We start from the raw sequence: 24,950 nt of genomic DNA, 5'->3' as shown, positions 1-24,950 counted from the left end.
TAGAATCTGGATCTCCTGACTCCCAGTCCAACACTCTTGCCACTACACCACACTGGCTCTCTGTAGAAGAATATAGGTGTCGTTGCAAACTTCTTTAGTCTTCTTCAACAACTGTACGTATTTGTACCTTGTTCTTAGTGCATCCATGTTTCACTGAATTACAAAGACGAACAGGGAATAGAATTGTTGAATTAAAAAGATTGTCAGACAGTCGCTGGGTGTGTCAGATTGCATTGTGTTTTGCTGTTAAATCAACACTTTCTGTAATTTTATTGCTTAAAATAAAAGTGGTTTTAATGTTCTATATATTTTAAATTGTTTTATTGTGTGTTGTTTGGTTTTAGTTTTTGTGAACCGCCCAGAGAGCTTCAGCTATTGGGCGGTATAGAAATGAAATAAATAAATAAATAAATAAATAAATAAATAAATAAATAGCTTCTGAATATAATCAGTAATTAATCAAATTTTGAAAGAAGTGTGGAGGCTTGTGGCCAATAGCTTTTGACTTTGTGCTTTGCCTGAATCTTTTTAGTGAAGTGCTTCTTGAACTAAAAGTGGTATCACATTACTTGCAAAAATCAGATTATGACGTGACTCAGGCTTGTGCCCTTGTTAATTTTCTCTGATTAATAAAAGTGCAAGATCTCAGGGATCAGGAGTAAAATTTCACTAAAATTATGGCAGATGTAAATATGTCTGCAGAAGAAAATTCAATGAAAATGCAAAATAAAGAAAAGAGAATCCCAAAACAATTTCAAAGCTATGTTACTGAATTAAACACAGCAGAAAATATTTATCCAAAAAGTGACCATGGTTTTAGAATTAAGATGTTCTTCCTGTTGTTGATCGTACTATTAGTGAACTTAAGAGACGATTTACAGACCATTGCAGTGTTTTGAATGGCATTAGTGCTTTCAGTCCCAAGTGCTGTTACTTTCTTGATCCAGAAAAACTCAGACAGTTTGCAAGACATTGTACCAGGGATGGATTTGAAGCAGAACTCGGACTTTTCCCAAATATTCTAGAGAGGTATGAATGAGAAAGACAAATAAGAATTGACACAATGACCCAAATGCTTACTTCAGAAGAACTGGAACTGTCAGTGAACTCCACAGACTGTGAGCCACTGCCATCCTCCATCAAGCGCTGGATGTGAACAAACATTTTCATGTCTGCGGCAGATTAAGACCAACTTGAGGAGCAGTATGGGTGATGAATGCCCAAGTAACAGTGCTTTACTGGAAATTCAAAAGGAACTATCGCAAGCCCACAACCTTGAAACTGTTGTCGGTCATTTTGAGAAGTGCATGAGAATCGATGTATTCAACTTCTTTAGGTCTACATACTCCTCCATTCCCTCTCAGCAACTGACAGTCTAATCAGCCAGAGGGGGTTATTTAGATACACAAAAACATGCATTGGGTTGCTTAGGTGTACAGGGCTCAGGTTCTCAGTTTGCTCTTACTTTCCTTACACTGAGAGTCTACATTCCTGGTTCTGCCTACACTGGCTCAAAGTGACTGTTTTCTAAAGGAAATGTTCTGTCTGTCTAATTTACATGACAAGGAAATGTCTGTGTAGCGACTCTACCTTGTTTGAAAGCCCTTTTCCTTACTGTAATTTGAATGTGGTTAATACATGCTATATTAAAAAAATTATTACCAGAGAACAATCTTGCACCCCCTAAACAGTGTCAGGGCCATAGGATTGTTTGGTTTACTGGCTCTGAAGCTGGAGACAGGGCTCCGAGCTCGGAGCCAGTAAACCATGCTCCCTGCCCCGCTCCCTCATAGCCGGTGTAGAGAGAACCACGCTGGCTACCTCTCCACACTTGGAAACCTGAACACGGAGACGGGGGGGGGGGGGCATGCCTGGGGGCAAGGAGGGGAGGAGAACAGGGAAGCTGCCTTACATGGCTTCCTATGCTCAACCCACTGTCGTTCCCTCCTGCTCTGAAGCGCTGTGGCTAGATGGGCGAAATTGCCCATCTAGCAGAAATGCAGGGCAGCTGGAGCATGGAGGCGGGGATTGCCTCCGTACTCCGGTTGCCCTGCATTAGGGTACTCGGCAGCCTCCTACTATCAACATAAGATTGCAACCTAAATTAACCAATATATGACTTAGTTCAGAAAAAATATGTTTAGGACAGAGTTTTAGTGTGAAATATACTGTTTTTCAGAGATCTGAACATGTGGAAGACAGCTTGCTCACTTAGAAATAGACTTTGTCCCTTCTGTGCCTCCCCTCCCGCCCCCAAATTTCTTTTCTGGTGCTGCCACTGCTGATGAGACTTTTATCACACCATTGCCCTAACACATTCACAGAACGTTACAGTAGATTCCAGAACCATTCTTCTTCCTCTCATTTCCCCACCGCCTCTTTGATAGCCCTGGGAGCCCTCTGTCTAGAAGCAGCCTCTGGAGAGATGCACAACTGCCAGTCACAGCAAACCTGCCTCTCCCCTGCCTCATGTGTAGTTCCTGCTCATTGTTAGGTGCCTTTTTAATTACACCAGGCTCATAACAAGTCGAGCAACATCTTTCAGTTCCTGCCTTGTTATTTTAGCAGGGGCCTTCCTGACGCTCCAAAGCGATTCCTGTGCATTGATTCCCTGGGGTTTGGTCTTCAAATATGTAGGCCAGCATTCCCCAACCTGGTGCCCACCAGACACATTGGATTGCAACTTCCATAGTCCCCAGCCAGTGGCCAGGCTAGTAGGGGGTGATGGGATTTGGATGGCATCTGGAGGGCGCCAGCTTGTAGAAGGCTGAGGTAGGAGAATGTTAGTGAGGCCTCCGAGATTCCTCCTGTGTCTGAATGGGGAGTGAGGTCAAGGAGAGGCCAGTTCCTGCCTTTGCCGCTGCTATTGTCAGGCTGCAATCAGGTTTTGCAAGGCCCCGTTTTCAAGGCAGCTGGCCCAATGTTTACACAGAAGTGTTCTCCAGAGGAAAAGAAAGGCGTGGCGCTTGTGGGAGTAAGGCGGAAAATGCCAGGACTGCCGACTTGTTGGAGCATTTTCAAAAATGGCTCTGAGGAGCCAAACCCTGAGGCTCTTGTGCACTATTTGTGATGGGTGTCAGTGTTTTTATCATGGGATAAAAATATGGAAGAGAAATCAAATGCACAGACCAATTCAGACAGTCTAGGTTTTATTTTTACTGAAAAAACACACAACCCAGTGTAAGCCTCATGTGTGCAAATGCCCTCCTCTCTCCCCACTGAGTGATCAGATAATAAATAAATAAATATCAGGGCCTGCAAAGGATGGAGGGGAGCCTCTTGCTGAAGGGCAGCTGCTGCCTGAGGGCCAAAACAGACATCTCTCTACAGCTTTTCTTCATTTTTACTCTAAAATTGGCACAGAGTCCCTGATTCAGATTGGGGCCCTACCTTATGGGGTTAGAGAGGCTTTTAAGAACTTGACTGAGGAAAAAAAAATGAAAAAAATTTCTTGACTGAGGAAAAAATGAAAAAAGACATAGCTGCTATACACACATTTAAAGTAATCCCTGTTTTGGCCCTTGCAAGGTCTTGTGCCAGACGGAGCAACTCCAGTACTGGGAATCTCTTCAGACCCAGGGCTGTGTGTACCTAAAGCCAGAACAGTGGGGCAAAGCTGGCGCCAGTGATCTCTTCCTGTGTCCAAGGTGCAGGTAGCAATGGCCTATTCAGTCAAATAGAGCTGTGAGTCACAGTGAGTTCACTCCAGTCCTCAGTGTGTTATCTGCCTAAAACCAGCACTTCTGGTACCCATGTCTATTTCAGGACAACTTAGGGCCAAACTATACATTACATTAATTTCGTGTCAGCCATTAACAGGCATTGCTTCACACGCCCGTGCGTACACACACACACACACCTGTTGCGTCTGCCCGAGAAGGGTGGGAGCACAAGAAAAGATGTTTTAACCTAGTCTTGCCCAACTGGGTGCCCTACAGATGTTGTGGACCTCAACTCCTATCAGTCCCAGCCAGCATAGCCAATGATCAGGAATGCTGGTTTCCAGTGGAGGCTGGTGGCTCCAAATTCAGTGGGGTTATAAATCCACTCCAGGGATTTCAGTCAGAACTCTAAAGGAGCTATCCAAGGGGCTATGCACATTGAATAGCTCCTTTAGAGTTCTGACTGGTTCTGTCTGAAACCTGGAGCAGGTGCACCGCCCCACTGACCTCGGAGCTGCCAGCCTCCACTGGCTGACATGTTTTAACCCTTCTCCCCTCACAGTTGTGACGAAAATATCTCCCTCTCCCCAGTGCTCTTAGCCCTGGGGGGAAACTCCCATAGGCACCATCAGATTATTCAAATTCTGAGTTAACTTTGTATCTAGTTCCATAAAACAAGTAATGAATGAGGCAAAATGAAATTATTATTATGTGAGCTAAACGATAATTTACAAAGCGACCTATGGAAAAAACACTGTTGAGTTCAATATCAAAGAACATGTCAGTGTGTGTGAGAAAGAGAAAGGGCAGGGTGGTGGAGGTGGGTTTCTGCCTGCTAGGGAAATGGCCTACTGAGGATATGCAGAAAAATTTCAAATAGCTGTATCTTGCTCTCATGTCCTATTTTCTTATTTCAGCCACCAGTTCCCTATTTTTTGTTGGAAGATGAAGACTTTCACATCTGAGTTATTTAGGAACTTGGGTGTATGTCATTTGGACCTGGTGACCTAGAGACATAGGAAGCTGCCTTATATAGAGTCAGACCATTGGTCCATCTAGCCCAGTACCATCAACACTGACTGGCTGCAGCTCTCTGGGGATTCGGGCAGTGTTTTTTTTTAGCCCTACCTGGAGATAACAGGGATTGAACGTGAGACCTTCTGCATACAAAGCAGATGCGCCACCACTGAGCTACAGCCCCTCTTGGTTAATTTGTAATTGATCTGTCAGCCCTAGAGTTTCATTTCTTGTCCCCGTTATTTAACTTCACTGGTTGAGGTAGCACCTGTCCACCTTCTGCAGCAACCGACAATGCAATGGCTTCGGTGAGCTTCTCCGCAGGGCCGGCTCCGCAGGGCCGGCTCTTGCCCAAGGGCTTCTGAGGGGCCCTTGGGCAAGATGCCTTCAACGGGCCCCTTCCATGGGTAGGCCCATGTCCTCCTTGATGCCATTGTCAACTGCCCATTTGCGTGCCCTTTCCCATTGGGCCCAATCCACATGGCCACCCAGAGGGAGAAGGCAAGGCAAGGCTGCTGCTCCTTCTCAGGGCTCCTCTCCCTGCTCCCTCATTGGGTGAAGTCAGGTGAAAAGGCAGCAACAGGAAGAAAGGAGCAGCAGCAGCAGAGCTGGGCGTCCCCAGGAACAGCCAGTGTGCCCCCGCTCGCCAGGTGCCCCATGAGGCTGACCACTCATGCCAGTCCTGCTTCTCTCCAATCTTTGTATCTTTCTTCAATAGTCTTTTCATTCTTTCATATTCTTTCATTGTCCAACTGCATCCCTGGCTGGTTTCCCGGTTTTGATGCATTTAAAGAAATGCACAGTGCAGCCCTATGCATGTTTACTCTGAAGTAAGTCCAGCTATGTTCAATGGGGTTTACTCCCAGGTATGTGTGCATGGGATTGCAGCCTTGTTTAAATGTTTTCAGTAATTCGCTCCTCTCTCTTTCTCTTTCTCTGTCTCAACCCATGTATCTCGCCTTTTACCATCAGGGATTCCATCAAATACCATAAAATGTTATCTGAACCAACACCTTACCTAGAGTACTTCCCATATTTATTTCCAGCTCTGCAAATATGCTAATCTTTATTATTAATTAAGGCGACCGACTAATCTTTCCTTGTCTCTTTTTAGATTGTAAGCCCATGGGCAGGGGCTGTCTTGTTTAACTGATTATATGCAAGCCACTCTGGGTGCCCTTTTGGCTGAGGAGGGCATAGAAATACTTCAACTAAACAAATAATAAAATAAGATGCTTTGCAATCCAGCTTCTGGGACAATGTTTCCCCCCACACACACATGTTGCTGACAATGTTTTTTCCCCTACATCTTGTTGACATTGTTTTGGGGAAGGAAGATATAGTCTGATCACCCCTGCAAGGTTAGGCAGTTTATAATCCAGTTATCATACTTCCTGTTTAAACATTCCTGTTTTGTTGTTGTTTTGTTTTTTGTTTTAAGGCAAATCTGCTTTCCTGGGTTCATGACATAAATTCTCTTCTCTCCCCCCCCCCCTTCCACTTCACCTCCACTTTGAACACCTCCACGTAAGGGGTTCTGTATTTAACTCAAAAGCTCATTTCCAGTTCTGCAAACATTTCTTCCTGGCTATATTCCTATGCAGACTTACCTGGGGAGTAAGCCACGCTGAATTCAATTGCACTTACTCCCAGGTAATCGTGCACTGGATCATGCTGCGTGTTCTATAATGGGTCCTTCCTCCCTTGATCTCCGTTTTTTCTTTCTCCTGGCATACACCTGATGCAATGGACTCTGAAGCAATCTTTGCAAAGAGCGCACTGTGCCGCAGAATGTGCCACCACGCAACAAGTGCTGTAGAGTTGTTGTAGGGGTGCCTTGCCAGGCAGCTGGCTGGCATCACTGCCACTGGTGAGATGGAGCCTGGGTCTGCTATCTTTCACCCACTATGTCCTCTGCCAGGGCACCTGGTTTCCTGAGCTCTGCGTCAATATTCGGAAACCATGAATGGATTTCCTCTTCCTGCCCATGCTTGCTTTAGATTTTCAGGGGGATAGTGTGTGGTCTCAGACTGTGCCAGGCCACCCAGCCCTATCTGGCTTTCTTCCAAGTGGCCTGAAAGCTCGCGTGGGAACTGTCCCAAGTTATGGCTGCATTTCTCAGGCTAGACTCAAGTGCAGGGTCTCACTGCCAAGAAGCATTGTTGATGTCACTCTAAGTGACTATGCAGTCAACATAGGGCAGTGTAGGACCTTCACTCCTTTACAAAATTCTGAGGCACATAAATCCTGCCATGAAAGTTCATCGTGTGTTGTGCCTGTGGAATTCATGCAATTTCTGACTTCACTGTAGGAATAAGTGAAGTGGCGCTTGGTTCCAGAGCTTTTCAGAACTGAATTGTGCATGTGATAATTGTGTGTTTACTACGCTATGCCCAGGCATATGCGTATTGTCTAACCCAGCCTGGGACACCTTCTGTGTAACGTTTTTGATAACTGATGCCCTGACTGTAGTGCTGATGCATGGCCATTTTGTGTAAGTAGAAGGTGGGTGGAAATTGGCTAAGGAAAGATGGTTTGGCAACTGCAGTAGACTTCCTCCCAAACATGTTTACCCAAACAGGCAACTGCTATTGTTCCCTGTCTAGCCCCTCCCAGAGCGTATTCTCGTGTATGTCTAGTAAAAACCCAGGTCTCACGGAGCAACGTTATGCACCAGGAGGGTGAACACAAGGCGAAAGCCCTTTCGCAACCCTGTAAGTGCCAACAGCCACATATAGGCTCCATGCAACATTTCACCCAGTCCAAGACACATCTGCAAAATAAGCTTCATACAAGTCCACACTGACACATGGCTGGATCCTGGATCCAACTTCATTTGTACACCATTTGGCATATTGTGATCTGTGTATCTGTGCAGCTTTGAGAACAGACTCAAGCAGGCACATGACTACTTCACACGCATCTAGCTTGCATTATTCAAAGCACATATACCCAGTAACGCAACCAGGGCTGGTCATCAGGGGTAAAGCCCAGGGTCTTACAGCACAGGGGCCCTCAAATCACCACTCAGAGCAGTGGGTGATGGAGGCATTGACAGGCCTGGCATCACCACCTGGACTAGCGTGGGCATGCCAGGGCGCACTGGAGCTAATACTGCTTGCCACAGTATCTTTTCTTTGTTCTTCTTATGTGCTAGAAACTTTTTATAGTCAGGGGGCAGTCAACTGGACATTTTATTATGCTGATTTTATTATTTTTTACTTTAATATATATATGTTATCCATTTGTGCAACAAAATGGTACTTATGCCCAAGAAAATGAGTTTAGCATTAGAGCAGCAGAAGCAAACTCCATTTTATTCCTGTAGTCATGCTGTTGCTATGATTTCAATAAAATGTGAAACTGCACATGCTCAGAGTATTTGCAAACAGTTTTGTTTTCTCTAACACAACCTTCCCCAGTCTGGTGCCCTCCAGATCTGTTGAACTACAACTTCCATAACTCCCAGCCAATGGCCATGCTGTCTGGGTATTATGGGAGTTGTAGCCCAACACATCTGTAGGGCACCAGGTTGGGGCAGTCTGACCTATCAGGAATGTAGAAACAGTTGCAAAGCATGGAATGGCAGTGGCAGCGGAAAAGAGAAATGTTAGATGTGTGCATCACAATTGAAGCAATACACATGGCCATCTAAAGTGTGCATTGGGTGTAAGACCATTAAATCCAGGGTCTAAACTTATTGGGCTGCATCACTGCATGTACTGTGACACCACAACAGTGAGCCTTTCTACATTAGGCTTTTATTGTTAACTCACAATTCCTCATTCATCGTAGTTTGCGGGTCCTTTACATGACATCGTCATCCTCCAAGGCCTCTTCCGTGCTTTGCAATCATTGTCATGGTTTTTTTCCTAATGAGGAAAGTGTGGTATTATTTAGAAATGGCAGAATAAGAGTCTTGTGCAATTGTGCAATTCTACTATACCACCATGCCATCTAGTGGTTGTGTAATGAAACATACAGAAAGGCAGAGAAAGGAAACTCCTGGAAAAAAGCATGTGTAAAGGAGCCAGTCTTAATGCTGCAAAGCATCTGGAAGCAGAAGCCTTGGTAAAAGTGTAGGGTAAAAGCCTCATGTAGAAATGCTGGGTAGTTGTTTACCTGCTAAACTGTGGTATGGAATGATTAGCATGTAGGGAGGGTGCGTGTGTGTGTGCTGAATCTATCCTATGACAACTTCAAGATGTGCTGACCCCTTCGCTCAGACTATATTGACAGCAAGCGTGGCTGAACATGTGAATGGGCACAGGCAGCTTTGACAGGCTCCGTTGGACTCAACACAGATGAAGGTGCATGAATCCCTCCCACTGGTAAGGCTGTGGCATGTGAGTGTGCCTGACTGCTCCACAAGTGGAAGCTACGGCTGACTCTCCTGCCTAACAGACCAAGGCAGTGGTCGCCCAACCAATGTGACCTGTTTGTCTCAACGACAGACTCCCAACAGATCCCTCAGGGAAGGGAACTGGTTTTATTTGGGATGTGAAAGGTCCCATAGCACCGCTGTAATCACAGACTTCAAGGCCGCCAGTTCCTTGGGCTATACGTTAATCAACTTCAGGACCAGTGGAGTCCAGGACCACCACCAAACTGGATTCAGCACCTTGGATAGCTCCTTCAGAGTTCTGGCTGGTTCTGACTGAAACCCAGAATGGATTCACAACCCCACCGAAATCAGAGCCACCAGCCTCCACTGTTCAGGACTCTATTGACATCTTCTTTCTCCATCAGCGCTGAACCCTGGCTTCCCCCTAGCTGCTAAAGCGGCAGAGGTGCCACACAATGAATCACTTCTCTCCCTGCCAGGGAACATGTCTCTCCGCCTTCCATTTGGAAAGCATGGATAAAGGGAGCCCCTTGAACCCGGCAGTGTCTCTTCATTCCAGCCCTCCCTTAGTTGTATCTCATTCCAGCTACCTCCCTTTATGCTGTTCTGCCTGCAGGAGCCAGAGATAGGCAAGGAACAATGGGTGGAGAGCAGGAAACGCTGTATGGGAAACAGGATTTCGTGTCATGGCTGTGCTGTCTGTGAGGGCCTCTCGGCCTTCCTCCCCCAGCAGACTCCATTCCTGCCCTGGCTGAACCCCAGCCAAGAAGGCTCTTCCCACTGAGTCCCAGTTCATGCTGTGCCTGATCCATTCCCACTCTTAATCAGTTCTTGGACTGGGCAGAGGTTTTCTTTTGTGCCCATGCTGAGTCACTCAGGCTTCCAAGTCAGGAGCATGGAAGAAGCAGCCAAGCCATATCCCCTCTGCAGCTGCACGTGGCAGTGAATGAAGAGCTGGAAAGCAGGGAAGGGCTTTGGTGGAAGCTGGACATTCCAGGACAAAACCCCAGCTCTTTTGCCTGGCCAGACTGGAGCTACTTTTCCTTTTCTTGAGATTCCCTACAGGAAGCCCAGATACCACCTTCTGCTAAGTTGGGCCAGGAAGGCAGGGAATATTTCCTCCAAAATCAAAGAACTGAAACATTTTTCCCCCTTGGTCTGGGGTGAACTTGCTGCCCTCGTGAAGCAATGGAGGACCCAGGAGTGCCAAGCGTAGAGGAGACACACTGCAAATGAAAAATGGCATAAATCCTCCCTGTCACCTTTTCCTCTTCTGGACCAGTGATGTCTGAGTTCTCATGACAATGGGCATATTCAGGAACATGGATCTGGACAAGATTTGTCTTCTAAGCCTCTCCTTGCACCTGGCAGGTAAAAACCTTTCTTATTTTTATGTATTTATGTACTGCCTGACTGCATTTCTATACCACCCAACAGCCAAAGCTCTCTGGGCGGTTCGCAAAATAAGGTTAAGACCATGAAATACACAAAAATAATGAAATATAATGTAACAAAACTAAAACAGCCACAGAATAAAACCAAAAGTGGAAGGCAACAGCAGTGCAAGGGCCTAAAAACACCTTTAAAAAGAAATAGCAGAAGACTAAAAACCTGGGAGAATAAAACCGTCTTTGACCTGACCTTGTGCCAAAGAGAAAGATGGCAACATAAGCTCCAGGCACACCTCTCTGGAGAGTGTATTCCATAACTGGGGCCCTCTTCCTGCTGGCCACTGAAAAGGCCCTCTCTCTAGTAGCTGACTGCCTCACCTCATCTGGCAGAGGCACCCAGAGAAGGGCTTCAGAAGATGGTCTCAGGGTTCCAAAGGGAGGGGGGCTGAGATCGGTTCCGGTGGCAGAGAGGATGCAGCCTGAATGGGGCTCCAGGGCAGCTACCGAGGTGTGGCAAGGTCGCACCTATCCTTACTGGATTCCTACAAGCTGGGTCACAGTGCCCACAGAAAGGGCTGACATTCCATCTGAGGATTTCTGGGCAAGAAGGCATAAGGTCCCTCTAGCTAGAACTATCCTTGTATGCATTATCTTGTCTCTAATTCAGAGTAGCTAGTCCAATAGCATCTGCCTGCTTCTACATGGCAAGCTGGGAGATCTGTTGTTGAAAATCCACAACAAGTACAGGAGGCAGGGCAAGAATCGTAGCAGGGCTCAGAACCTGTTTAAAGCTCTCTGGATATCCCCTTTGTTGCGTTGCCTTTATAAGGCACTTTCTGCGTTAACTACCAACTGGGCTGTTTTTTTAGTTTTGCCCACCAAACTCAAAAGTGCTCAGCCCTGTTTGACTAGGCTCTGGATGGGGGAATCCCCGAGGCCACCTGGAAGATGGTTTTGGGATTTGAAAGGATCTCGGAGAGGCTGTGATGTACAGCCCCATGTGCTGTTTCTGCCACATCCTCTTTGTCTTTCCCAGCTAATAATGAGCTCGTGCAAAGCCATGGCTATGGATGGGCAAATCAGTCTGTTTCCACTGGTCTCTCTCGCTTTTGAATGTGTTCGCTCACTCATAGTCTATCCCATTTCCACATTAACCTGCAATTTTTTTAAAAAAGGCATAGAAATTCACATTCAGGTGTGTACCTAAAAGTATTGTATCTCAAAATGCATATCTCTAACCGTATTTTGAACTCCATTTTAAAGCTAAGGACTGCATTGAAACATTTGAGAAGTGCAAAAACCAGTGGATAATGAAGTCCAATTGGCCCATTAGTGCAGAAGGTGCACATCTGGTCAGTTCATACTGGATTTCACAAAGACTGAATTTCGTAAGCATCCCTATCCATGGCCAACCAGGCATGGAGCCCAATGAATAAAGAATAGGAGAAAAGCCATCTAAGTCACGCTACTCAGTGACGATCCATGAGCAACAGGCTTTCTGAGATCATTCTAACAGAGCAAATTTTTAGTGACAAAGTAGCACAGGGGAAAGGGTTAACCCTTGCTGTGGTCATAGTCCAGATATCCCCCCTTGCAGCTGCTGTTTGAATAAAATGTAAAGCAGGGGTGTGGAACTCCAGGCCCAGAGGCCAAATCTGGCCCTCTGAGGGGCCAAGTCCAGCCCTCTGTGGTTCCCCAGATGGTCCCACCCCTTTCCCCCTGACCACTGATCGTTTGGTGGTTTCACAGCCTTTGTGCAATTTTTCCCCATTGTAAAAAGGTCAAAATGCCTCTCCTAAAGCTTAGTTACTGGCAGTAAGGGCTTTAAGCCAAAATAGGCTGGTATTTTCCCACCCTCTTTGCTATAAGCCCCACCTACCACTGGAATGCGGCCCCCAAAAGCTTCTCTGAAATTGAATTCAGATCTCAGGCTGAAGGAAGTTCCCCAACCCTGACGTAAAGGGGCAGAGATGGATTCACATATCTCCATCGTAACGCATAGTTACCCACCAGTAAGGAGAATGTGAACTCAAATGAAACTGCAGAAGGGCAGCCCCTTCTGTGAAGCATCACAATGTATGTAACATATTTCCAAAAAGTGGTATCAAAGCATCATAGCTAAGAACAGTGAATAAAACGTTGTAAGCCTTGAGGGCCACACAAGCATCACAGAGACACAATTCAATCATTTCAAACACAAGAGATGACATTCCAGAACCTACCTTGTGTGTAAAAAGTCTTGTCTTCTGGTAATAATATAATTCCAACTCCTGAAAGGAAATAATGTGCAACTTACTTATAGAAGATTGTCACATGTTAATTACATGTGTACTTTGATGTATGTACATGTACTCAGAAGCAGGCATGTATATCATAAAGGAATTCTGTCACATTTGAAGAGTGTAAAGGCTATTAATATACTGTATGGTCATTAAAACTATCCAGGGTTTTTTCCAGACTCAAACAAATGCAAAGATAAATATTTTAGCTGGTAGATTAGTTATTTGTTTTCCAAATTACACTGTCTGTATCCTGAGACAGAATAATAATATTGTTTTTGTGTATTAGATAAGGGCTTCCTACCGTGCTAGGAAAACACCAACAGGCTGAGCACCATTCAGCACAGATTTATGTGTGCTAAGAGATTTTTTAAAAACAATGACAACACTTTAATAATAATAAAATATATACAGAGTACAAAATACAAAACATCGTTCTACACATTCTGAGGTCAGATATATGCAAAGACAGTTCTAAGTTTATTAACAATCATTCTACATTCAGTGGCTTGATAATACAGACCAGAGATGTGAAGGCTCAAGAAAAAAACAGGAAAAATGTTATGTCCCAACTTTCTGTGCCCCCCCCCCCCCCGGCCTTTACATCTCTAATGCAGACTAGAGAAAACAAGGGATAAGGTCAAATATTGTCCTGGAATTTACTTATCCCGAAAATCGCAAAAATGACCATCTTTGAATACATTTATTCTGATTTGCCCTTCTTTCTTAGATTTAGTTTAGATGAAACTGCAATATCCCAAATAATACGAAACCAATGCAACACAGGAAGAACAATAGTCTTACTTCCAATAAATTGCCATAGATTTTAGATTGTAAACTCCTTGGGGCAGGGACTGGGCCTCTTGTATGTAAAGCACACTGAAGGCGATGATGATGATGATGTAAATCCTTTAGAGTCTGAGTAATTTAAATACTTTGGACTCTGAGTAAATAAGTTAGAAACAACTTCTAGATCAGCCATTACATTCACACCATGTAAATTGTTCAACAAAATCACTATAGAACCCTCAGGTAGCTTGTAACCCCAAATTGGTTTCATACAAAGCAATGCGACTGTGCAGTATTTCTTGAGTACTTATTGTATCAGTAAAGCCTGATTCCAGAGCTTAATGAGGCTAATGCAGTGGGCCTGCAGTGGATCCCAGTGATTGTGACCCTACTCCTGGGAATAAGGACCATGTTCTGGCACAATTAACATGGCAGTGCTCTAACACTGCTTCCGATTGGCTCCAGCAAATCTCACAAGGACTGGATCCAGAAATAGTCAGGCCTAGAGCAGACTCATTAAAACCAACGAGACTTAAGTTAGTCATGATTAAGTTACATCTAACTGATTTCAGTGGGCCTGCTTCAATATTTATGAAGACGTATTTTCCTCTGACTTTGGGTTGGATCTAGACTAAGGGCACAATCCTATGCATGTTTCGACAGAGAAAAGGCCTACAACTCTCAGCATAGCTGGCTGGGGCATGCTGAGAGTTGTAGGCCTTTTCTCTGTCGAAACATGCATAAGGATTGTGCCCTTAGTCTAGATCCAACCCAAAGTCAGAGGAAAATACGTCTTCATAAATATCCTTAAGCACGATCTGCAACAGTGGTAGGCAACCTGTAGTTCTCCAGATGTCCTGGACTACTAATCCTATAAACTTCAGCCAGCATGGCCAATGGCCTGGTATTATGGGGATTATAGTCTAAAACATCCGGAGGGAACTAGGTTGCCTCCCCCTGACCTACAGTTTACCCTCAATTTCCCCCCTTATGGTAATGGGATTGCTGACTGAGCTGGGGAATGGATTTCCTGGTAAAGTGTACAGGAAGGAGTAGAAAGCCCTGCTTGAGCTCATCACTCTTATAGTATCCTGAAGGAGAGCTAGTAGGAACTCTATACAGGAGCACTTGTAATGTATGAATTATAAGTATCAACCCATCTCTTGCTACAAATCCACATTAAATATCAAATATTGAATATGGGATGTAGGAAGGTCTACAAAGGATCTTGTATGTGGCCCTCTAAATCCTGTCACTGCAGCCATTTTCCTGAATATTCCCCTCATACCATGATGTCAGGCTCCACAGAGTTCTTCCAAACCTGATAACATTTTATTGCATGACTTTATGTTATAGAGATACGATCCCAAGTTTCCTACAGCCATTTCAACTCCTTTCTTGGGGCTTTGTCTGCCACATGTCAGTAACCAAATCAGCAGACACTTGGCAGACGCTCCCTGTGCCTTGCAAGAGCTGAAGGCTCATGTGCCACATAGTCAGCTGTGTCAGGGGACAGCTTGGCTTGAGTGGCCATTAGTGGAAAGTTGTGTCCATACATCAACAGGGATGGTGATGGCACAATGTCAATGCATTTTAAATTGTGGGGAGGGAATGATGTTCTAGGGGTGGGTGAACGTCTATTAATGTTTAGTAGGGGAAGTTTCCATGACAGGAGGCTGCTGTAAAGTGTCCCCCCACGATTTTTCCTTTAACAGAAACACTTTCTCACTGCTTCTTCTGTATTTTTTCTTACCATAAATAATCCACTAAAGAAGAAAAGATGGAAAAGCTACATCATGAGGTAGGCAACCTGGTGCCCTACAAATGACTCGGACTACAACTCTCATCAGCCCAGCCAGCATGGCAAATCATCTGAGATTATGGGAGTTGTAGGCCATAACATCTGGAGGGCATCAGCTTGCCCACCCCCTGAGCTACACCATGTCTTTTGATTGGTAGTGCTATGAACCTTCTGGAAGCCCTGTATTTGGTGTCTTTCTGCCTTTTCCCCTCTCCAAGTTCTCGCCATAAGGGAAATACAGACAGTGATTTTGTAGGGATGGGTACCCAAAAATAGGTATTGTGTCTCTAGTAAATAGGGACCATTGAAGTTTATATCCAGTTGAAAGAAAGTAGATGTTTTGTCTGTCCTTGCCAACCTCAAACAGGAGAAAGTAGCACATCCTGTGATGCTGAGACCAATTTGCCAGGGGATTGGGAGGGGCCATACTTGCAAGAGCTTTGTGGGGAAAGGGTTTGATGGCTCTCTTCCCAGCAACCTCCCCTTTCTTTCCCCACATTTGTGGGAAGTAGGCCCAAGGAAGGTACTTTGCTAGGGACTATGCTGTAAAGAAAGAGGGAGGTCTTACTCAGTTCTAAGCCTCAGGTAGACTATCCTGCCTGAGTTCTAGGTCCATAATGGGGGTCTGCCTCCATTGAATGCCAAAAAAAGTTCTCTTTTCTAGGAGTGAGGCTGGGATCCTGCTAGATTCTAGAGCAGGGATGGGCAACTTGTGGCTTTCCAGATGTTTTGGCCTACAACACCCATCATTCCTCACCATTGGCTATGCTGGCTAGGGTTGATAGGAACTGTAGGCGAAAACATCTGGGTGGCCACAAGTTGTCCACCCCTATTCTAGAGCCAAGACAGGACTTGGCTGAGGGGATTGTGTGAATTATGCTGGTGTCCTTTGCTCTCCATGTCCATAAAATGACCCCTTCTTTGGTTCTTCCAATGCAGGAGCAATCCTGGATATCACCCTGATGGCCAATGTTCTGAGTCCCTCCCACACCAGCTTCTACCTCTCCTGTGTGACTGGCGAGCGGAATGCCAGCCTCCAGATTGACAGAGACAATAAGATTATCATGACCCATCCCAAATCCAAGTTACGGATGTACAAGAACAGCAGCAATGAGGTGCAGATGCGAGGCTTCTCCCGGGCAGAGCTGGTGGGGATCACGTACTGCTTGGGGAAGACCCAGTCAGAGCAAACCAGGGTAGTGTATGTGCACAACAACGTGGATGGTGAGTCTTGAGAAAGAGTCACGTGGCCCGTTGAGGAGACTGTATATCTTTGTGGTATTGAAAGGCCAAAATTGATGCTTTCTGAGTAAGGGGAGATGCCCCTTGTGAAGTTACTATTTCTCTCAATGCTTGCCCCCTATCTCACTGTGATACACCAAAGCTGATGTAATGGGGTGTTCTCTCTCTCTCTCTCTCTCTCTCTCTCTCTCTCTCTCTCATTCTGTTTCTCCACAAACCTAGAGCCTGGAGTCACTCTGTTTACACAGCAGGACAAAGAAAAACAAGTATCGGTCAGTCAGTTTGTCTTTAATCCTGGGCTAGTCTCTTAACCCCAGGCCTGCCTGGATATTGATTAATATCTGTGGTAGGCAAAATCTGGAGCTACACCAGGCTGTGTTGGTTCCAGGTTTTGGGGGACCTTGGACATGGTGTGTGTTCACACACACACACACACACACACACACTTCCTCCTCAACAGTGTTGCTGCTGCTCATTCACTTGCCTCTTCCTCTGGGCCTAATCTGTACTCTCTTCCAGAGGAGATGAAAAGATGTGCTGAAGTTACTCCCCATTCTCCTTGTTCTTCTCACAGTTTATTAACTTGGAAAGGGCAGATGAGCCCACAGTGAGGAGGAGGAGGAGGAGGAGGAGGAGGAGGAGGAACATCAGCAGGTCCAAGGGGCTCCAGGGATTTGTCAGTGAGCCTCAGCAGGTGACTGACAGTGCCAACCCTTGACCCCAGGGTAACGATTCTGGCTAGAGACAATGCTTCCCTTGCTCCTTGAGTCTGAACTCCATCCAGCGTCTCCCAGACCATCCCCCCAGTTACTACTTTGTAGTCTCAGGGCTTCTTCACATAGGGCTTTTATCCTGCTATGGAGATTGCTCACTCACAGAAGTTTGTGGGCCCTTTAGATGACGTCGTCAACCTCCAGGGCGTCTCCTGCACTAAATGACCTTTATTCCATTTTTAAATAGATTGGATATATTATATATTAAATTACCCCACTTGTGTTCCGCTTGAGTTCCCTCAGTGAAAAAGGAAAAGCCGAAAGAAGAGGAGCTAGACCGATGAAATATGGAAGACTCAGATAAGGGGGAGAAGGAGGGGGAAAGGGGGAGGGGAAGGAAGCATGTGTAAAGGGAGTCCATTGTGATTCTGCATTTACAACAGAAGCAGAAAGCCCGTTTTAAATGCGGGAGTTTAGGCTGATGTAGAGATGCTCTCGGAATAGTCAGTGGCCTCAGAACCAGTTACAAAGAAAAAAGAATCACAGAATTAAGCACAGAGAACAAAGAAAAAGGACACTAATGGAGGTACTAAGTCAGGGATAAAATTGGAACAGGAGTTATGAGGTCATATTCAGTCAAGATCCACAAAACCTGATCTGTTCCAAGTAGATCCTGCAGTCTGAACTCAGTTGCAACAATGCAGCATCAACTGGCAATGAATGAAGAGTTCATCACAGTTAGATGTGCTTAAATATGTGTGACTCCAATGTGGCTAAGCATACCTGTGTTGGACTGCAGCCTTGATTTATTCCAAATATCTCTTTTGAAAAAGCAACAAAACACCACATGTGAAGGAACTGTAGCATCATAACATTTCCACTTCTAGCCAATCCCAATCCTTCTTTCCCCGGGTTTTCAGGATCAGTAACTAGATACATAGGACTCATACCTAATTTCCTATTAGAACTCACTTAATGGCGTAGATAAACAGATCCAACCAGGTAGCAAATGGGAGAGCTTAACATACACATTTCCCATGGACATTACTGGGACTCCCAAAGGAGAGTCTCTGGATTCTATGGCACCATGAATTCAATTAGCCATATGGGGGCAATTCTTCTAGCGAGGAAGAGAGCCATCAATCAGGTAATTTAAACAAAGAACTCAGGAAGAATAAGGTATTTTAGATAAGATCATTTCTTTTCTTAGAAGGCCTTTGAAGTACATGGGACATTGATTTGGGTGAGGCAGAACAATGCCCCCGCTGAAAATCAAGACTGTAAATACACTGTAAAAGTTCTAGATACTCTCTTCCCCAACATGGAACCCTACAGATACTTTGGAATATAACTTTCACAAGCCCCATCAGCACGGCCAATGGTCAGGGATTATGGAAGTTGTCATCAAAAACATCTTGAGGGCACCAGGTTTCCTGCCCTTGGTTTAAAGTATGGCTTGGGGAGATACATTCATAAGGCGGGTTTTGAGAGAAGAATAAGGTAGCAGTAAGATGCAAAATAATCTTACCTCACATGCCAAAAAAACCCTTCAAAAGGGGGTATTTTCTCACATTATGTAAAACGGACACAGCTACTTTAATCTCACATATATGAGTTCACCCTACATGTTCTCCTATCCTTCTTGCAAAAGATGTGGACGCCGATGCATGGATCGTCAAGCAGGATGAGATGCTCAGGCAAGTGCTGGAAAGCCCAGACATGAATGCAATGGCACCCAAGACAAGGCCAATCAGGCAGAGCATGACCCTGTGATGACCAAGGAAGAGAGAATGTTGCAGGCCCTGCTGTCTCACCCGGCCTCTATTTCTGTCCAATTTTGCAGCCCACCTGATCCCAGAGAAGGTGACACATACAGTCAGTCTCTCCCAGCCTTCCACACTTGTAGCCAAGATAAAGCACAGGAAGAATGCAGACATCTTGTGGAAAATGAATGGCAAGTGCTTCCCTCCCCTAACTGCATGGCTCTTGTGAGATCTGCCCCCTTCTCCAGAAGCCCCTCTATCCCAGAACAATTCTCAAAGCCTGACACTCCCTGCAGGGGTGCATCCAGCCAGACATCCTCTGTGGGAGCTGTTGGTCCATCAGCAATAGTCATCTCTAGGCAGCCCTGCCCATGGGCTTAGAAGGAGTTGCCTTGTACTGCTTCCTCAGTTCTTCTTCTGCACTAATTACTTTCCCCAGTGGTACACTCTAGGCTGCATGGGCCTCTGTATTGGAGGCTGGAGTGTGTTGCGAGCCCACCAAGACCCTTTCTACATGAGGCATTTGTTGTGCACTCGTGATTCCTCACCCACAGTACTTTGCAGGTGCTTTACACGATGCTGTCATCCTCCAGGGCCTCTCCTGTGCTTTGCAACCATTTTAGTGTTTTTCTTTTCTAACTAGGAAAGTCCGGTATATCATGAATGGTGGCATAGAACCCTCATGTATTTCTGCAATTCTGCTATTCCACAGCACCACCTAGTGGTTGTGTAATGGAACGTATAGAAAGGTAGAAAAAGAAACCGCCCGGAAAAAAAACACATGTAAAGTAGCCGACCTTAATCCTGCAAAGAATCCAGAAGCAGAAATCCCGATAAAGTGGTGGGTTAAAAGCCTCTTGTAGAAAATCCCCAAATCAACAGGGCTTTTTCACACTTCAGGTCTCATGCTTTTCTTGCCTGTTCCCGTCTCCCATGCAGGGACCTACTGTGGCACCATGGACCAGGGTGAGGTGAAGGAGAGTCAGTCCACTCTGAACCTGTCATCCGTTAGCATGGCAGATCATGGGATCTATAGTGCCACGTTCATGGGGGACAGCCCCTTGTCAAGTGCCTTCTTCAGGTTGATCGTGCGAGGTGAGATTGTGCAGCGCTGAGGCAATAGCTTCGTGCCCTCTGGCACACTTGCACTGTTGGTTTGGACACCTTTTCTTAGAACATTAGGCGCAAAGGAAGACAAGGCTTCTGACCTGTACCCTTAGGAACTGTGTGGAGGAGGGAATTTCAGCAGCTGCCGCCTTTACTACATTGGCATAACATCAACTGCCCCGTGGGAAGGAAGGAAAAGCAAGGGAAGCAGGAGCAGGCGAAGCGAACATCAGGGCTGCAGTTGGACTCCCCCGCCCCCTGGCTAACTGATATCACCTGTCCTGTGGGGAGGAACATCAGATTCTGGCTTCGGCTCAAGCGGAGCCGGTTGTGTTCTTCAGTTTAGTGCTTTGAACACGTGGCTCTTGTTGCATCCCTTGTATTTTATAAATATTGCAAGCCACTTTGAGGATTGTAGTTGAAGAGCAGGATATAAATCAACTAGATAATAAATGTCAGTCTGCACCTGCTGGAGTGGCCTGTTCTACACAACTAACAAAGTTATGGGAGCCCTTGGCTGGGTCTTACTCCTCCCGCAACTGCCTCTCGGGACTGAACTCATTGCTGGTCCACAACTACCGCACACATTTCTGCAGGAAAGTCTAGCCAAAGAAATGCAGGAAGTGACCTCATTGCCGTCAGCCTTTCCCCAGCCCCCTCAACTGGCTGCCAGTAAGCAGGAGCAAAGAAATGTTGGACGTGATGACATCATGCTCATGTGTTTCTGTGATTAGACTTATCAGGCAGATGCGTGGGGGGTGGCAGCCACAGACTCCCCACTAATGTTTAGTCAAGTCGTTGGCTGTGGTATATGTATGCTTCATACATTAGTAACCATTTCCCGAGGGGTTAGTGGAGGCTGGTGGCTCTGATGTCATTGGGGCAGTAAATCTGCTCTGGGTTTCAGTCAGAACCAAGGTGCGAAGCACGCTGGATAGCTCTGTTAGAGTTCTGACTGGTTCTGACTGAAACCTGGAGTGAATTCATTGCTGCACTGGCATCGGAGCCACCAGCCTCCACTGGGAGGGGTAGCTCTGTTAGTTTATTGCCGTGGAAACAACAAAGAGTCTTGTGGCACCTTAAAGACTCAGAGTGTGATCCCTATACACACGTACCTGGGAGTAAGTCCCATTCTGCACAATGTGATTTACGTCTGAGTAGATGTGCATAGGATTGCATTGTAAGGGGTGCTCCCAGACTGAGGGCTCCTAGCTATAGATGGGGGAGAAATTGCATTTTTATGCATTTGCATTTTTATGCAAACTTACCTAATTTCTCACTTTTGAACCAATAAGTGAACCAAAACTCGGTTATCCTTCCAAATTCACCCTTCTCCGAATTTTGCAGTGGAATTCACCAATAAAAAACAAAAATGTAATATACAAACATGTGTACATTACAGGAAATCGCGCACAAAAATGCACGTGTTAGTGAAAATAACAGAAAAATACATTATATGAGGAAAACTACTTGCAAAGGAATGTGTATATTGGGCAAAATTGTATACAAAAGTATGTGTACTAGGAGATACATACACAAAGATTTTTGTGTGAACTTTCAAAAAAGACATACTCAAAGATCAGGATGAACCAGACTTAAGATTGGAACAATTCTCAAGGTTCAGGACAAACTGATCTTAAGGCAGGAAAAATGAGAAATGGAGAGAAATGGAAATGGACAGATTCGGCCATCCCTAGACCTCATGCTGACAACCAGAGGGCCTTGTGCAGCTGTTCCGTCTTTTTCTCCTTAACTAATTTTCTGAATGAATGAAGAAGCTGTAAGAAAACATGGGAAGGTTATGAGTGGGTGACATCTGCAGTGAATGAGGCAGGGCGATGGCACCATAAAGGCCTCATCTGTTAGTCTTTAAGACCCTCTGTTGCTGTTTCATACATGAGTGCGCATCGCTCAGTGTCTCAGCATCTGATGATTCTCCATTGGACATGTAAGCAGCTTCCATTGAGGACTATGGTTTGAGGAGATATGAAAGCTTTTTCTGTGGTCCTTGTTTTAATATCTGCAAGCTGTCACTTGAGGAGGTTGCTGCCAGAGAGGGATGAACACACCTGTGAATATGGCCTGAGTGGGAGGCTGCTGGTGACTCTGCTGTGATCCTTGCTTCCTGGGCACATCTACATCTCTCACCCCCTCTCCACCCCCCTTTCTCTCCACAGGTTGTGCAGACAAGAAATGGGGCTCCTTTTGTGACAAGGACTGTCCTGACTGTCTGAATGGAGGCGTCTGCCACCATATTGTGGGCGAATGCATCTGTCCACCAGGGTTCATGGGCACCCGCTGTGAAAAAGGTTAGACGTACCACAGGGCTGGATTTGGTGGACAGGGACATCTCTGTTCCACAGACTGAAGTTGTAAATGTGCACAAAGCATAGCTGGGATTGCCACTTGGTGCCGCATGAATGGAACCTAACTGGATGCTGAACCAAGGCTCTGCTTACCTGTGTGTATCATGTGAGGGCCACATCATCCCTTGGTACTGCCCTATCTGGGTCTTTTTTTAAATCCCACTCAGGGCCAGCCCCTGATGTGTCTGGCTTGTACTTCCCCTCCCTAAAGTCCCAGGGACAGCTCATTCTTAGGGCATGCCTTCACAACCACTTTTCAGGCTATCCTCTCAACATGGTTGCACATGTAGGGTACATGTGAAAGGGTTCCTAAATAAAGCAAGGTCATTGCTTTGAAACTGGAAATCTAGTTGTGCAAGCTACATGGCCAGTGCTGATGGCAGCTGGACCCCTTTTGTTGTGGGGTCTGTGCAGGAAGAGAAGGGGGGCCAGCAGAATACAAGCACTGCTCTGGCTGTGCATCACAGTGTTCAAAATGTTCGTGTGAATGTGTCATTAGGGATGGGAGAAGTGCCAATGTCCAGTCTGCTCTATTCTAGCACTCTTGGCGCCAGTGTGTGCTTCTTTGTAAAAGCTTCCTAGTTGATGGGGACAGCGCACGCTTCCTCCACACTTACCTCTGGCTGGGATGGGAAGACATAAGAATCCATGATCTATGGTGGGGGTGAGCAACCTTTTTACCCCTGTGGGCCAGGGGTAGCAACGGGTGATGGGCCAGAGGTTGCATGGTGGTGGCCAAAGCTGGTGGTGGGTAGGGCCTTGATGGGCAGGGCTTTGGCTGGTGTCCCCCTTGCCCCTCTTGTACACACAGCCTCCCTTCCCTGCCCCCATTTACAGACACAGGAGTCATATACACACATTAATAGCAAAGACTGGGCACAGGGGTGGGAGGTTTAATTGTTCCTGCACTTCATTCTGCTCATGTAAATCATACTCCCCTGCCAAAGCTCTACAGTAGACTGTGGGAAGCATGATCTTAATGGGGGGGATGGCATGTGGGAACAGCCCTCCCAACATGCCATCCTCCCCATCACAATCACACACCCCTAAGTCTGCTGCTCAATTTCGGGTGGGGGGATTGATTTGCAAGAGGATGGCAGCACATGAGAAGCGTCATTCTCATGTGCCGCTCTCCCCACGAGGATCATGCACACACACACTGCCCAGTGAACAGGTGAGCAGCAGGCCTGGTGGAGCAGGATTTGCAGGAGAATTTGGCATTGGTGGTATCAGGGAGGAGATGTGGCAGCAGCTTGGGCAGTTGCACATGCCACACGGATGGCCTCCAAAGGCTACATGAGGTGTGGGTGGAAGATCCCATGGCTTGCAGCTCTGCAGAGGAATCAGCTGGTGCTCTCTGAGAAAAAGGGACATGGACTTGGGCTTCAACGAAGAGGTCATGGTGGAGAAACGTGGGGAACAAAGCAAAGGGGAATAATGCATTGTAGGATTGGTTCTCACACAACCTTATGGGGACGGAAGGGTCATGAAGGAGCAATGAGTGAGCCACTGATGGCTGTGGTGGGAGCTGATCCCTAATGAGAACCATCTTGCTTTGCAGCTTGTCGGGAAGGTGGATTTGGGCGAGACTGCCAGGAGAAGTGCCCTAGTGAGCAGGGCTGCAGGGGGTTGGCCTTCTGCCTGCCTGACCCATATGGCTGTTCCTGTGCTGCTGGATGGAGTGATCTGCAATGTAGCTCAGGTATGTCCAACTGCAGTTTATTTGTCCGAGCACTTTTGTACACAGAGGTACTAAATGAGATCAAGGGGTGGGAGTGGAGAGGGCAGAAGCTGACTTACTTAGAAAGGATCAATATGGAAGCCTGTGTTCTCTGGACCATAGGACTAAAGCAGATGCCTCCTTCCTTTCCCCCTCCTCTCTGTGTAGCATTTGGCAGCACAAAAACCAGGGATGGCGAAATCCAGAATGGATTCCGATGAGTTTGGATTTCTATGAATCTGATCCTTGGATCCCGCAGCAGACCGGCTATGTCTGACTTATGCAGACTTGAGGACAGGGTTTTTTTACTTTCCAGAATTGTACGCAAATTTAGTCATACAAAAATTTGAAAAATACAAAGAAAAAGCCCTACTGAAAATGTGCATTTCCCCCCCACAGGCTAAAGCGGATTTGTGGGGGATTTGTACATTGGCACATTTTCAGAAATGAAAATGTGCACAGTGCACATTTCCAACATGAATGCAAGTTCAGGAAATTGAGAAAAATCTGATTCTATCAAGGAGTGGATGATGGAACGAAAGATGCCTGACGATCTGTGAAACACAGACAGGATGGATTTAACAAAATGTGTACATCCCTTAAAAAACAAACCTTCAATGCTTGAAGGGTGTAACCACATCATCAAATGTCCATGTCATATTCTTAAGTAATAACCATGCCTTGTTTTATAAAGTCTCTGTGGTTCCATACCCCACATGGTCATCATGCAATTTCCTGAAGCTTTTGGTACTTGA

The 24,950-nt window shown here is 45.9% G+C and overlaps 1 protein-coding gene across 1 annotated transcript in view; it reads left to right on the top strand.

The window, feature by feature from the left end:
• The first annotated feature begins 9,646 nt into the window (after positions 1-9,646).
• Positions 9,647-24,950, top strand: part of TIE1 (tyrosine kinase with immunoglobulin like and EGF like domains 1) — a 44,956-nt gene continuing 29,652 nt past the window's right edge. The window contains exons 1-6 of the mRNA XM_084848290.1: positions 9,647-10,395; positions 16,224-16,508; positions 19,083-19,193; positions 19,942-20,097; positions 22,287-22,418; positions 24,037-24,177. Coding sequence (XP_084704416.1) covers positions 10,323-10,395; positions 16,224-16,508; positions 19,083-19,193; positions 19,942-20,097; positions 22,287-22,418; positions 24,037-24,177 — 898 coding nt within the window. The 5' untranslated portion in view covers positions 9,647-10,322. The remainder of the gene's footprint in view (positions 10,396-16,223; positions 16,509-19,082; positions 19,194-19,941; positions 20,098-22,286; positions 22,419-24,036; positions 24,178-24,950) is intronic.

The sequence above is a fragment of the Heloderma suspectum genome, chromosome 4 (assembly GCF_057233095.1).
Source record: "Heloderma suspectum isolate Gila_16-S chromosome 4, 16-S_ref, whole genome shotgun sequence".
Classification (NCBI taxonomy): domain Eukaryota; kingdom Metazoa; phylum Chordata; class Lepidosauria; order Squamata; family Helodermatidae; genus Heloderma; species Heloderma suspectum.
The sequence above is the reverse complement of the archived record's forward strand: the minus strand, read 5'-3'. Positions and strand labels throughout refer to the sequence as shown.